Source organism: Rutilus rutilus (genome assembly GCF_951802725.1).
Source record: "Rutilus rutilus genome assembly, chromosome: 1".
In the NCBI taxonomy this organism is placed as follows: Eukaryota; Metazoa; Chordata; class Actinopteri; order Cypriniformes; family Leuciscidae; genus Rutilus; species Rutilus rutilus.
Window position 1 is genome coordinate 48,161,070 of NC_140209.1, and position 14,139 is coordinate 48,175,208.

Below are 14,139 nucleotides of genomic sequence, written 5' to 3' on the forward strand. Positions count from 1 at the left end.
GCAGAACTCGGCTTCAATACTCAGCAGGGAGAATGTAGGCCGCTCTGCTGTACACTCACAAAACCACAGCAATACTTTACACGGGTCATTAAGCTACGTCATTACTTCAGGGTGAATGATTCTGATTAGTTAGGAAATAGATAAACTTAGAAAATTTCCACTGAGGTCACCAATCTGGGTTTCTAGGTTTGTTTGTCTGTCAGATGGTCATTCCCTGCGTGTCAGTTCACCTCATGAACATCAGGTCCTGTACAAAATGGTACCAGAAACGCGCGCACACACACAGATACACAGCTTCTCGGAGGTTGGAGTTGGTCGAGCTCTTGCTCTAAACAGGAAACGCCCCCAAAACATGTTTTTTTTTCTCTCAGTGAGACGTTCAGACAATATTCGTCGTCATTCTCTGATTTGAAAAGTGAAGTAAGTGCTTTAGCTAAGAATTGGTCACGTATAGGCGGCCGACTGAAGAGACCCCAGTGACCTCGGGTGTCTTGGCAAGAAGATTAAATATGTTTTTACACGTGTTGGGTGCCTCTCTCAAAAACCTGGAGAGAGCACATTCCAGTAAACAGACATGTAATTCTTAATCTGCAATTGAATAAATCTCATAAGCATAAAGAAGTCATTCAAGTCATTTAAAATGTTGGAGAAAATCCTCTAATGCTTTAAAATGTTTTTGGCTTGTTACTTGTTTGATCATATTTTTGATTAACTATTATTGTATAAACGTATCTAACATTAGCATAAAATTATAACATTAACATAAATTTCCGTGAAAAGTTACATTCCCCCCTCCCCCCTTGTATCACCTAAAATGGTGATTTTGACCATTGTCACCTTCAGGTCTTGATCCTCTTGACTGAAATAACACAATATAATCTTAAACTAATGTTAAGTTATTTGTGCTTTTATTTTAATTAGCTAGTTTTAGTGACCAAATACATTATGTAACGCTCAGTTTGCAAGCCGGTTATCTATTCTGCCATGTTTATTTATTTATTTTCTATAGCCCTATTGGCGTTTAAAACTTTTTAAACTATCAGATTTTGATAACGGGGTTGCAAAATAAATAGAAAAATGGAAACACTTTATTTTACAGTCTCCTTGTTACACGTGTTACATGTAGTTACTGTAATAACTATAAATAAAACCATAAAACTACCCCTTAACCAAACAAATCCTAACCCTGTAGTAGGCCTAAGTACATGTTTATTATTACACAGTACTTAAATGCATAATTAAACTTTATTTTAAGGTGTCATTGTTACAGTGTAATTATATATTTAAGTACTGAGTAAATTAAGCAACTACATGTACTTACTATAGGGTTAGGGTAGGATTAGGATTTGGTTGAGGCCTACTAACGTTGCATGTAATTATGCATAATTTACTGTTATTGCTATGGTAAGTACATGTAACATATGTAACAAGGACACTGTAAAATAAAGTGTTATCAATAAAATTGTTAATATTACAATTTAGGTTAACCTCATGGTTAAGCACTTCATTCCACTGACCATTTGGTTTTAGGCCCTGTACACTATTCGTGGAGAGCGTCCGATATTTTCATATGCATTTTTTACTTGAATTAATATGAATACTGTTGGTCTGCAATGCATTAAGTCTTTGTCTAACTTCATGTGCAGAAAATAGGTAGCACGTTTGCTTTTTGTCACAGGAGACTTCCAAGAACGCTATTTCTTTCCCCAAGTAGGCTAAAGCTAGTCTTCCATGTAGGCTATTACAAAGAATGAACAATGTCGTGTTTTTGTTGCCTGAGAGCAAAGTGTTAAGAAAGTCTGCTAAATTCCCAGTCCTGGACACTTAACCCGGGTGTCGGGTAGTCATTCAAACTTATTTCTCCGCCTCTTCCACTTCATTTTCTTGGGACGTGTGAGTGTGTGCGTGTGCAGTGAAAGTGAACGGTCTGCCCCGCTCATTCACTCCGAACTCATCACAGTCCACGCACACAGCGACACTCACACTCTCAAAGACCGTCTGTCCTTCACAAGCCCTGCTTCTGTTTCAAAGGGAAGGGGGGAAAACAGTCGTGTTTCTCTCCGTTTCACCTCTCCGCCGGTATGCATCTTCAGCACGGTGGCGGGCACCGGGACGGCTGTTGGAGTCGCGCGTGGATAAATGTTTGCAGATGCACTTTATATTTATTTCTAGTATTAAGCCTGGAGCGAAGCACCACCGTGCACTCAGGTAGGAAATATTCACGCTATTATCACTTTTTTCCCCAATGCCTTTTGCATTTTTTCCCCCCCCCTGACTTCTTTGTTTTCGTGATTGTTGATGTGTTTTGTGAATTAGAAATAACTAATAATGAGCCTTGGTTTTATTTGGGGTGCTGTTGTGTAATGTTGGCTTCGGGTGCACTGATGTGAAGGAATGCCACGAAGGTCCAAACTCTGAGTGGAACCAGATGTGAAAAGAGGAAGAGAGAACAGGGGGAGGGGGAGTGCGAGCGCTGATGGTGTGGATATTGATTCATTCCAGTTATTCGAATCATTTAAATCGATTTACTAAGAGATTCATTAACTGGTTCGTTTATTGACGCTTTCTTCAGGTTGCATAGTTACACCAGTAGGTGGCGACAAGAGAATATCCTTTTGTGTGTTGTTTGAGTCGCTGAATTGTTTACTCAACTGATTCGTTAAAAAAGTCGCTCAGGATTGAAAATATTTTACATTCTTTATCAAAAATTTCATGGATATACTATAAAGAAGAAACTCTAGAAATGACATTTAAGCATCATAAGTATTTCTCTAAAACTGACAACAAACAATAGCTGTAATTTTCCTTAATTTTGTACACTGCTTGGCATAATCAAACTATAGATAGGTCTGTAAGACTTGGTTCGCTTCATTTCCTTCACAAACGAGTATCTTCTAAAAGGGGTCATCGGATGCAAAATTCACTTTTATATGGTGTTTGCATATAAATGTGTCTTTGCAGTGTGTGGACACAACCACCATACAATGAAAAAAAACATTCACTCCTTTTTTTTTTAATCCTCAAAAAGCCTAAACGCTCTAAATAATTAAGTCGTTTGGATTTTCTGAGCAATATGATGTCGTATTGCTCATGCTCCGCCCACAACCACTGACGGACTGTCCCGTATTAGGGCCATTCCAACGATTGGGTGACATTTGCTCATTGTAACATTATTTTTTATCTTTTTTCAACACTGAATCTACTACCACTAAATGTGTATTGGTCAATCTCAGGATACTTTATTTACAAGGTTTCTAAGCAGAAGATAGACGCATGTTTTCTCAGACCTGTTACCGAAAGTCAAGTGCCATTTAAAAAGCATGTTTAAAAGTCCGCCGGCATTTTGGCAGTCAAAAATAGTCGATCTCCGAATGCAACGTAACAGGGAGGAGAGTAAAGATGGAAAGCTCCTAAAGCTTTAGTTCCATATAAATTCACGGATAATTTGTTGTTTTGTCGTTTGTGAAAATCAATATTGACCTTGTATTTGAAAAAGGATACTCATATAAGAAGCAATACTAAAATTCAGAGTCAGTTCATTCGTATTCGGAGATCGACTATTTTTGACTGTCGAAATGCCGGCGGACACAGCTACAGCGAGTAGTTCAAAATCTTTCTTTTTAGTAAACTCTGTGTACACAAACAATGTTTTCAATGCTCGAGTTCATGTGTAGAGCCCCTGGTGATACTTCGAGCAAAGTTTCATGTTGTGTCGAGCCTTCTTAGTGTTTTACTTTTTTTTGATGCTATCACTGTAGTGCCCCTAGCACTCCCATTCAAGAGGCAATTTGACCGAAAACAAAAATACGTTCAAACTAACAAGTGGCGTTTCCATTCTAATTATGCTTTTAAACGAAAGTTTGCCTCGGGTAGATTAACAAAAAGACACTAGGTTGCATTTTGGCGAGACTTACCCTTTAAGGGTCATAGGATGGAGGACAGAGGGAGGATATTGAGAAGCACCCTACACTTGTGTCGACACGCCCCATGGGAGAGAGGGGTGGGGTAAGCAGTTGCTCATTATCATTTAAAGAGACATGCACCGAAACGGGTCGCTGTGAACAGAGCTGTTTTTGAGGACGTAAAAAGGGTGTTGTTTTACACAACCATTGTGGAATTTTAACCAAAGTATGTTACAAACTTTATATGAAGACCCTAAAGAATCATACCAGCTTGTGGAAAATGGGCATCCGATGACCCCTTTAAAAGCCAAAAGAGTCCAAATAAGTCCAACATTTGACTCGTTCAGTTAGACCAACAAGCTCCTTTAGAGCCCAAACTCTAATGCTGTTTGCTCATACTCAGTCATTAAAGGCTGAAATGCACTGGTTTCAAAACGGCGATTCTCTGAACTAGTCAGTGCCTGAAAATAACGATTCGATTTGTTCAGAAAACTGATTCGTTCACAGACGCAACACCATTAGGCACTGCTTTTATGTTTTATAGCGCAACTTTAGTGGGCTTGTTTGCAGAAGCATGTTCTTGGTTTCTCACTGCTCCGTTAACCTGTGTTCTCAAGCGCTTGATTCTCACCCCGTAAGCAGATGTGCCCTAAATATCCGGTTACACAATAACGAGCCGCAGCCGAGGGCTGTCTGCGTCTCGGAGGTCTTGTATACTTTTTAGGGCTTCTCTCAACTTCACAGTCCAGCAGACACAGAATAGGGTTTTGCACCTCTGTGTCAGGGAAATTTTTCTTTCTTCTAAAGAACAGAGCAGTGTTGTTAAACAAGCTAAAATGCGTCAGGCCATCCTTAAAAATATTCTTGTTTGCCGTAACCCGACCGACCCTGTCAATTTAGTACCGACCCAATTATTTATTTTTTTTCCCTTTCAGTCCGACCGACTTGCCGGTTGTAAACTTGCGTTAAGACCGACAGATTTTTTTTAACTCTTCAAACAACTAATACAAATGCAATAAAATAATATTAGTTATTAAGTATTGTGAATATAAATTGCCTAGACCTACATACAAACATAAGCTACGTTCTTTCTTTTAAATAAAACCCCGTGGCGCGTCATCTATGATTATGTTTACACCATTGGTTAACCGTTAACGCATGTCACACTACTGCCTGCAAGCTAAGTTTGCTTCGTTTCATTCACTGTCAATGGTTCGCGCTTGGTAATGATGGCTGCGGCTTTACTCTAAAGATTATTTCATTTTTATATGTTGTTGAATATAGTTTATTAAAAAATAAACATGCGAGAGCGTGTTATAGGCTATATGTCATGTTTTAGTCAGATATGACGACGCTACTGCAACACGCATTGCCGCAGATGAGAAGCTGAGCATCAACGTGCAAACTATCGCAAATCAAAGTGAAAGTAAGTCGCTGACGCTTAACACACAATCATCATCATCATCATTAAATGTAAAGAAACGAAATGATCTTACCAGGGCTGTTTCCGCTTTCTCTTATTGCGGGCTTTGATTCAGAAATTTTAGCTGATGATAAATAATGTACTGCTAGTCATAACTGTTGCTTTCGGTGACGTGCACTCCATTAAATCTACATATAGCATAATTGAAGATCGGATTTATATCCGCAAAAAAACACACATTTAGCCTATGTAACCAGGTGTAAATGGAATCGTTTTGATAAATCAGATTGCAATCTGATCTGAGAAAACGCATGAAGTGGCCTGGTGTAAACAGCCCTTAGAAAAATGTGAAAAATGTCACCTAATGTCACCCGACACTGATTTTTTTTTTAAAAAATGAAAAAATATATACTTTTTTATATTATTTGTTTTATATATAAAAAAATATAGACCGACCTACCGACCCTTTTTTTCTTTTTTTTTGCTGTTACTGCAAACCAAAATATTTTTAAGGATGGCCTCACCGAAGACCCGACAGCGCAGATTGCTGTAGGAGTTGCAGGATGCAGATGGAATTATGAATATTCTTAGCATGAGTAGGCTGCAAGTTTTCTTATTCTCTCTTGTAGCCTAGATCCTAAAATGGTTATTTTTGGCTCGTGTCACCTCTGGGCTGGAGCTTTTTGACTAATCACAGAACAAAATCTATTGAACTTATTTAACCTTTTTATGTTTATTTTATTGTGGTGAATAGTTTTATTTATCAATTTTAATATTTTAGTCCTTAAAATATTACATTTATTTAAATAATTTAAATATTCTTTTATTTTGTAGTTTTATTGATACATTTTAATATTTTAGAACTTACAATTATTTTACATATTTAAAATAAAATAATAATTAATAAATTATTGTTTTATATAGCCTACATTTAGGAGTTGAAAACTTTTTGGAACCAAATTTTGGTAACGGGTATTATAGAAAACAAATAGCATCTTCTACCATTGACATTTGATGCTTTTCTGAGAGCTGCTTTAGATTTATTATCCATTATGGTGAAATGAACCAGGTTTTGGTTATTTTGGCAGTGTGGGCAGGTGCAAATCCTGCTGGAAAATGAAGTCAGCATCTCCATAAAGCTTGTCTGCTGAAGGAAGCATGAAGTGCTCTGAAAATGTCCTGGTAGACGGCTGCGTTGAGTGGACAGCACAGTGGACCAACACCAGCCGATGACATGGCTCCCCAAACCAGCACAGACTGTGGAAACTTCACACTGGACTTCAAGCATCTTGGATTGTGTGCCTCTCCATTCTTCCTCCAGACTCTGGGACCTTGGTTTCCAAATGAGATGCAAAATTTGCACTCGTCATCAGAAAAGAGGACTTTGGTCCACTGTGCTTTATTAAATCCAGAGTCAACGCAGCCGTCTACCAGGACATTTTCAGAGCACTTCATGCTTCCTTCATTTTCCAGCAGGATTTGCACCTGCCCACACTGCCAAAAGAACCAACACCTGGTTCAATGACCATGGTATCACTGTGTAATTACTGTGTGATTTCATGTAATATTCAAATTTTTTGAAATCCTGTTTTCGTGGGTTTTATGAGCTGGAAGCCCAAATTATGTACAAATAAACAACTAAATACTTGAAATCGTTTAAGTTGTGGGCCCTGAATCTATAATCTATGGAAGTTTAGCGTTTTGAATGGAATTATGGAAATAAATAAACTTTTCCATTTTTTGGAAAGGGTCTGTATATATATATATATATATATATATATATATATATATGCTTGAAGAAACCTTCCTGCAAAGCTACCTGAAAAACTATGCGCAAGTGTACCTGGACAAAAGCCGTTTTAAACGCAAAGGGTCGTTACACCAAATATTGATTTGAATTCGTTAATAGAAGTTAAATCATAAATAAATTCAATTTATGATTTTATTTTTAAAAGCATTCTCACTTTACAGCATTTTAACACAAGTGGCAGTACTTTTCACAGTACTGTATCTTTGCAGGAAGGTTTATACATATTTTTTACTTGTGTTAACATGCCTAAGAATTTTGCACAGTACTGTATATATATTAATTATTAGACATGCTTTTTGACACTTTTAATCTAAAAATATAATGTTAATAATATTTGACTGTTATTATTATTTTTTACATTATTGATGCTTTTTTAAATTTTGTGTGTCAATGCATGTACAAACCTGTGGGGAGACTCTTATATTAGACCTGTTTCTGCCTCAGTCGGGGTTTGATCTCGGGTCAGAGCTCTGACTGAGGGCTCAGTAACGGGAGCTCAGAAACAAATACCGGCCGGAATTTCCTGTGTGTTGGTCAATCATCTGTGTTTACAGAATAAAAGGATCAACTAAAACCCTGACCTCTCTCTGCACCCTTCCTTTTGCTCCCTCACTCCTTCTCCCCTCCCTGTCTCCCAGCTGGCTTGTTACCTTCCTTCCCCCAACTCCACCTCTCTCTCTCTCTCTCTCTCTCTCTCTCTCTCATTTTACATCCCAAACTCATTGCCCTCCTCCAAAAAGGGGAAGGGAGAAACAAAAATACATCTGTCATAATAATAAACGTTTAGTCTTGGTAGCTTAGAATCAGGGTTCGGGGAAACCACATACCACCACATGACTAAGCTCACGCTCAAACTTTAGTCCCCCCCGATGTGTGCCTGTTTCTTCTGCCTTTTCCATTTTGTGGTGTCCTTTGTATTCCGTCATGGGGATTACACTCTAAATTCAGAAGGCATCGACTAGTTATAAGATGTTGGCGATAGGAGTATATGTTAAAGTATAGAATCACTTTTTTTTTCTTTTTTTTTTTAAACAAGTTTGTCTGAAAAATCAGCAGTTTTTTTTATTTGATTGTGATCAGTTCTTGATCAATTAACCATTAATTTTGGAGTAAATAGTATGTAAAATAAGTCTCCATTGAATTTGGACAAAATTTTGTGTTCATCTTATTTTTCCTTAGTACATTGCATTACATTATTATCAGTCACCCTGCACATTAGAAAGCCAGTATCGGTCAAACACTAATCAGAACATGGCTAATTAATTTCTAAGATAACAACATTCTTCCTTAGGCAGGCAGTCGCCTGAGGTGAAATATCATAATCTTAGCAATGTCTCCTGTGTTTTTAAGCCTTCAGCTTCGAGTTGGTGTTTAACTGTTTCAAATGGGAAGTTTAGCATCAGATCTGTTTTTACCAACTTTAAACCTTAAGAAGACAATTCATCGGGAACATTCCACAGACTGTGATGAAGAGACCATTTTCGCCCACACTAGACTTATCGATGTCATCATCAGCATTATGTAATCAGTGATCGCAAAAACAGTTTATTTAGCTGTGCGGCAGCATCCGTGCCATGATATGTTCTCATCTCCACCATGGAAGAAGGTGGTTTTATGGAGCATTCGTGCCAAAACCACAGGCTTGAAAAAAAGAGTTTCTTCCTGTAAGCCGTGTCAGCCTACTCAATAACTGTCCGAAAACCTTCTAACGGATGCTGTTCTGCCTCTCAGTGCTCTAACTGTACTTCAGACAGATCATCCATAGCCATGCATCTCTCTTCAATCACACATCCACTGCTGATTTACAGATTCTTTTTTTATGTTTAATCATTTTTTGTACCACTGCATGCTCTCTGCAGGGCATGCACGACTGCTGCTCATGTGACATCCTGCGCCAGCTGTCATGCTATTCTTCTGTTTTTCTGTTATGCAGTAGTTCTGGAAGTAAGCAGTCATTTAGCAGATGCTTTTATCCAACCTTGTTTCAAGTAACCTGCCTTTCTCAAGGGCACATTGATGACGATAGCTCTTGGTTATTTGATTTAGGCTTTCTGTTTTATGAATTTGCAGTTTTAAGTATCATTATTATTATTATTATTATTATTATCATTGTTTACTACTAAAAGTGCTGCTGCTTTTGCTATTTTATTTATTTATTTGTATTCATTACATTATATTTGTCCTACACTGAGAGAAAGATTATTATTATTATATATTATTAAAATAAAAATGTTTAAGTAGTATGTTTTATTTTTATTTTTATTTATTTTAATTTGGCCCTCAATGAGAAAAAATAGAGTAAACTTATTATTATTATTTATTAAGTAATTAAGTATTTATTTATTTAACTAATATTTAAATTACTTTACTTATTGATGTGAAAATTAGTAGGATTATAATTATTATTATTATTATTATTATTATCATTTATTTTATTTTTATTCTGCATTAAGAAGAACCAGAGTAAGCTTGACTTTATAATTTAATTACATATTTAGTTTGAGACAAAGCCTGGAAATGTAGATCCTGACCTGATCATCAAAAATATTTGATCAGAGTTTGTGATCATTTACAAACATTGTCATTTTTGTTGCCTTTATTCAAACGCTCATAATTACTCATCTCATGCAGTAAAGCCCCGAGTCGTGGTGAAGACATTAAGATGATGCTCAAGAAATGTCTGAGCCTGCTTTGCCCTTTATCTGTCAGGAGTGGAGAGAAACGCTTTGAAGTTTGTGTGAACGCGCATGTCTTTTACCTTCCTTCCTTCCTGAAGGATCTCCCCAGGGTCTCACCTCCACCAATTATATGACTCGCTCAGATCACATGGTGCCCTCAAATTCTTCTGCAGGAAGACGGGAAAGACTTGTTTTATTCCCGGTTTGTCACGGATTGCATGTCATTAATAAGTGCAATCAGGACCCCAGGGAAAGAATTGTCCTAGTTGGATTTGTTCACATTTTCAACTCTTGTTATTTTACATCTCATTCGTTAGACACTTGATCTAGGATTTTTCCATAGGTTATCTGTTGCCAGGGCCTGGTAAAAAAAAAAGTTTATCTTTAAAAACATCTATATATTTTTATCTAAATTACAGAATGCTTATATGGAAATATATGTCTGAGAGCATTGCTTCACTGTAAAAAAAAAATCTAACCTCCCTAACTCAAAATTTTCTAGTGACTGATAACAAAATTATAAGATTATAAAATTAAATTTACAGATTTTCACTTGGGCCAATTGAAAAATTTAGATGTTGAGTTAGGGAGGTTAGAATTTTTTTACAGTGTTGATGATATTCGGAAAGTCTCCCAGGGTCTGTTTTTTAGAGAAGTTCCTGTTTGTTTTTAGAGTGATCCCATTTCCCATTCCCCGGCTTTAGAACTACTGTGTTTGGAAACACAGCTGTTCCTCTCGGATATCTCTTCAGGCTATCTTTCATTTGCTCTGATTTTCTTTCTTTCTGACGTTGTGGTTGTAACCTTGCATTCCCCCCTGCAGGAATGAGAGGGAGCACGAGAGAGACAGATAAAGAGAGAGCAGAATGGAAGTATAAAAAGAAACCAGACTGGCTTTCGGGAACGCTGCCGGGTTTGGCTCTTCTGCCTTCTACTTGACTCTCCTCCTAGCCATCTCTTTTCCTTTTCCTTCTCTCGCTAAACAACACACATATATATACTCAAATACCAATGTATTTCTTTATTCTTAATGCATTGTGAGTATCCGGTTCAGCAGCTCTATAATTTATGACAGGCAGGCACTTTTTTTCCAAGGAGGCAAGGAAAGGAAGTTACTCCTCAATAGGAAAATAATCGACAGTACAAAATGAAAACAAATAATTGTGAAATATGAGATTAAACTCAATGACACAAGTAAGTTAAGTTTGACATCAGTGATTGATTGTCAACAGGATAATGCCACCTATTATGTTTGCAACTGGTCTACAAATCATCGAAACAGCTCAATATCATCGGATATCATCACTTTCTGTCATGTCAGAATCAAAAGTACATGATCTGTAAGTAGATATTTGTTGCCGTGTCAATGTAACAATGTTTATTAACATACACTTTGAGACTATGAGACTTTGATGTGATATATCCATTTTATATATTAGTATAAATGTAATAGATTTTAGTCCAATGTAAATACACTACTGTTCCAAAGTTTTTATTTAAATAAATAATACTTTTATTCAGCATTAAAGGGTTAGTTCACCCAAAAATGAAAATTCTGTCAGTAATTACTCTCCCTCATGTTGTTCCAACCCCGTAAGACCTTCGTTCATCTTTGGAACACAAATTAAGATATTTTTTGATTAAATCTGAGAGCTGGATCACTCTTTCATAGACTTCTAGGTGACCGAAACTTGCTGGCCCAGAAAAGTTATTAAAGAGATCGTTAATATAGTCCAAGTGACTACAGTGGCTCAATCTTAAGTTTATAAAGCGACGAATACTTTTTGTGCGCAAAAACAACAAAAATAACGACTTTATTCCACTATTCATTTCCTTCTATCTGGGCCTCGAGTCTTTTCACGTAGTGTTTTTGAGCAGCGCGTCTGTGTTGCACGTCACCACGTAGGCTCACTGTTGGCCGACGCTGGTCATGTGTGTGATGCGTGTGACGCACAACACAGACGCGCTGCGCAAAAACACTACGTGAAAAGACTCGAGGCCCAGAGAGAAGGAAATGAATAGTGGAATAAAGTCGTTATTTTTGTTGTTTTTGCGCACAAAAAGTATTCTCGTCGCTTTATAAACTTAAGATTGAGCCACTGGAGTCACTTGGACTATATTAACGATCTCTTTAATACATTTTCTGGGCCAGCAAGTTTCGGTCACCTAGAAGCCTATGAAGGAGTGAGACAAGGCTCAGATTTAATCAAAAATATCTTAATTTGTGTTCCGAAGATGAACGAAGATCTTACGGGGTTGGAACAACATGAGGGAGAGTAATTACTGACAGAATTTTCATATTTGGGTGAACTAACCCTTTAAAATTCAATTAAAACATCATTAAACTGATCAAAAGGGACAGTATAAACACATTTATAATCTATTACATCTATTTCAAATAAATGCTGTTCTTTTTAACTTTCTATTTAGCAGAAAAAATTTTAACAAAAAATATTAAGCAACTCTTTTCAGCATTGATAATAATAAGAAATGCTTATTAAGCAGCAAATCAGCATATCAGAATGATTTCTGAAGGATCATGTGACACTGAAGACTGGAGTAATGATGCTGAAAATTCAGCTTTGACATCACTGGAATAAATTACATTTTAAAATATATTCAAATAGAAAACAGTTATTTTAAATTGTAACAATATTTCATAATGTTACCGTTTTACTGTATTTTTGAGCAAATAAATGCAGCTGTGATGAGCACTAACTTCTTTCAAAAACATTGAAAAAAAACTTTTGAACGTATACCTCTTTATGGACGAAAAATAAATAAATCTAATCACAGAGAGGTTGTTTTGCCTCCTCATTTCAGAATACCACAAACCACTTATGGGTGCTGGAGCGTTCTCAGTTATGATGAAACTGGGATAAATGTGTGTGTTCACACAAAAGAGGAATATTGCCAATGTCTGCGTTCTCTCAGGCCAGTTTATGTTGCACTTTTTCGTTTTGTTTTTGTTAATTACTATCTATTTGCAGTCAGAAATATGATGTGTTCGAAAATCAAAGCAAACCCAGAAGCCACACACACACACACACAGACTGTAACCTGAAACTCCAGATTTCCCTCAAACAATTACTTTTCACCTGTAATTAAATCAGTGTTTTACAATCGAGGCCAGTTCAAGCACATAAAAACTTTCTGTGGGATTGTTTGAGCAGGATTTGTGCTTTGCTTGTGTTGGCTGTGAACTACTTGTTTTTATTGAACATAAGAGTGGGTGAAAGAGAATCAAAAGGGGTTTGCTTATCCTACTGCAGTAATAATATACTATGAAAATAGCTGTGAGACCAAAACAGTTTTGGTCACATGACATTGAGAGTTTGACGGAAATGGCTTCTGTCGGATCAGTCATTTGGCTTAATGGTGGGTAAAATCATTAAAAACCTCTGTAAATGTCTATGCTTGGCATCAAAGCGTTAATGATCTTTCCATATTTACAATTACAGGGTTATCAGATGTCTCTTCTACAACATGTCTGGCTAACTCTTCTCTCTCTCTTTCTGCAACAGCGCATACGGATGAATCGGACACTTTTGCGTTTTTCCACGAGGGAGCGCAGGGCTGCTTGGGGGTACGAGATCACATGCTGTACCTCTCCCCTTCCTGCAAGAGTGACGCCCAGCTTTGGAAGTGGGTAACCAGGGGGCGGCTCTTCAACATTGGCTCCTCCCTCTGCTTGGGCATCACCGTGGGCAACACGAGCACTTCTGGCATCAAGTCACCACTGGGCGCGTTTCGGTGCGACTACGAGCCTCCACGAGTGCGCTGGACCTGGAGCTGCGGCAAGTTCTTGGAGACGCTTGAAACTCACTTGCACTCCCCTAAATTACTCCTCAACAGCGGCAATGTCTCGGACGGCGCCGTCCCGCCTGCAAGACCCCCCTCCCAAAAGCTCCTGTGGCGAGTTTATGATGACAATCAAGACCTTTGCGCCAAGTCGTACCGAGGTCAGCAAATTAAATGTTGTTGTTTCTTTACTCTCTTTCTCACAGTTACACGATATCCTAACCAGTCATTTATCTGGCCACACTGAAACAAATCACAGCCAATCAGAACATATTTGATGTTTAATATAAAATATCATTCAAAAGTTGGGTTTTTTTTTATTTGATTAAAAATACAGTAAAAACAGTAATATTGCTAAATATTATTAGAATTTGGAATAACTGTTTTTTTATTTCAATATATTTTAAATTGTTTGATATAAAGTTTAATTTTCAGCATCATTACTCCAGTCTTCAGTGTCATTCTGAAATCAGTCTAATATGCTGATTTGCTGCTCAAGAAACATTTCCTATTAATGTTGGAAAC

At 37.2% G+C, this 14,139-nt stretch overlaps 1 protein-coding gene across 1 annotated transcript in view; it reads left to right on the forward strand.

Annotated features, from left to right (window-relative positions):
* Nucleotides 1-1,886: 1,886 nt before the first annotated feature.
* The window catches only part of mrc2 (mannose receptor, C-type 2), a 36,578-nt gene continuing 24,325 nt past the window's right edge, over nt 1,887-14,139 (forward strand). The window contains exons 1-2 of the mRNA XM_084420319.1: nt 1,887-2,208; nt 13,338-13,775. Of these exons, the coding sequence (XP_084276445.1) occupies nt 2,082-2,208; nt 13,338-13,775 (565 nt within the window). The 5' untranslated portion in view covers nt 1,887-2,081. The remainder of the gene's footprint in view (nt 2,209-13,337; nt 13,776-14,139) is intronic.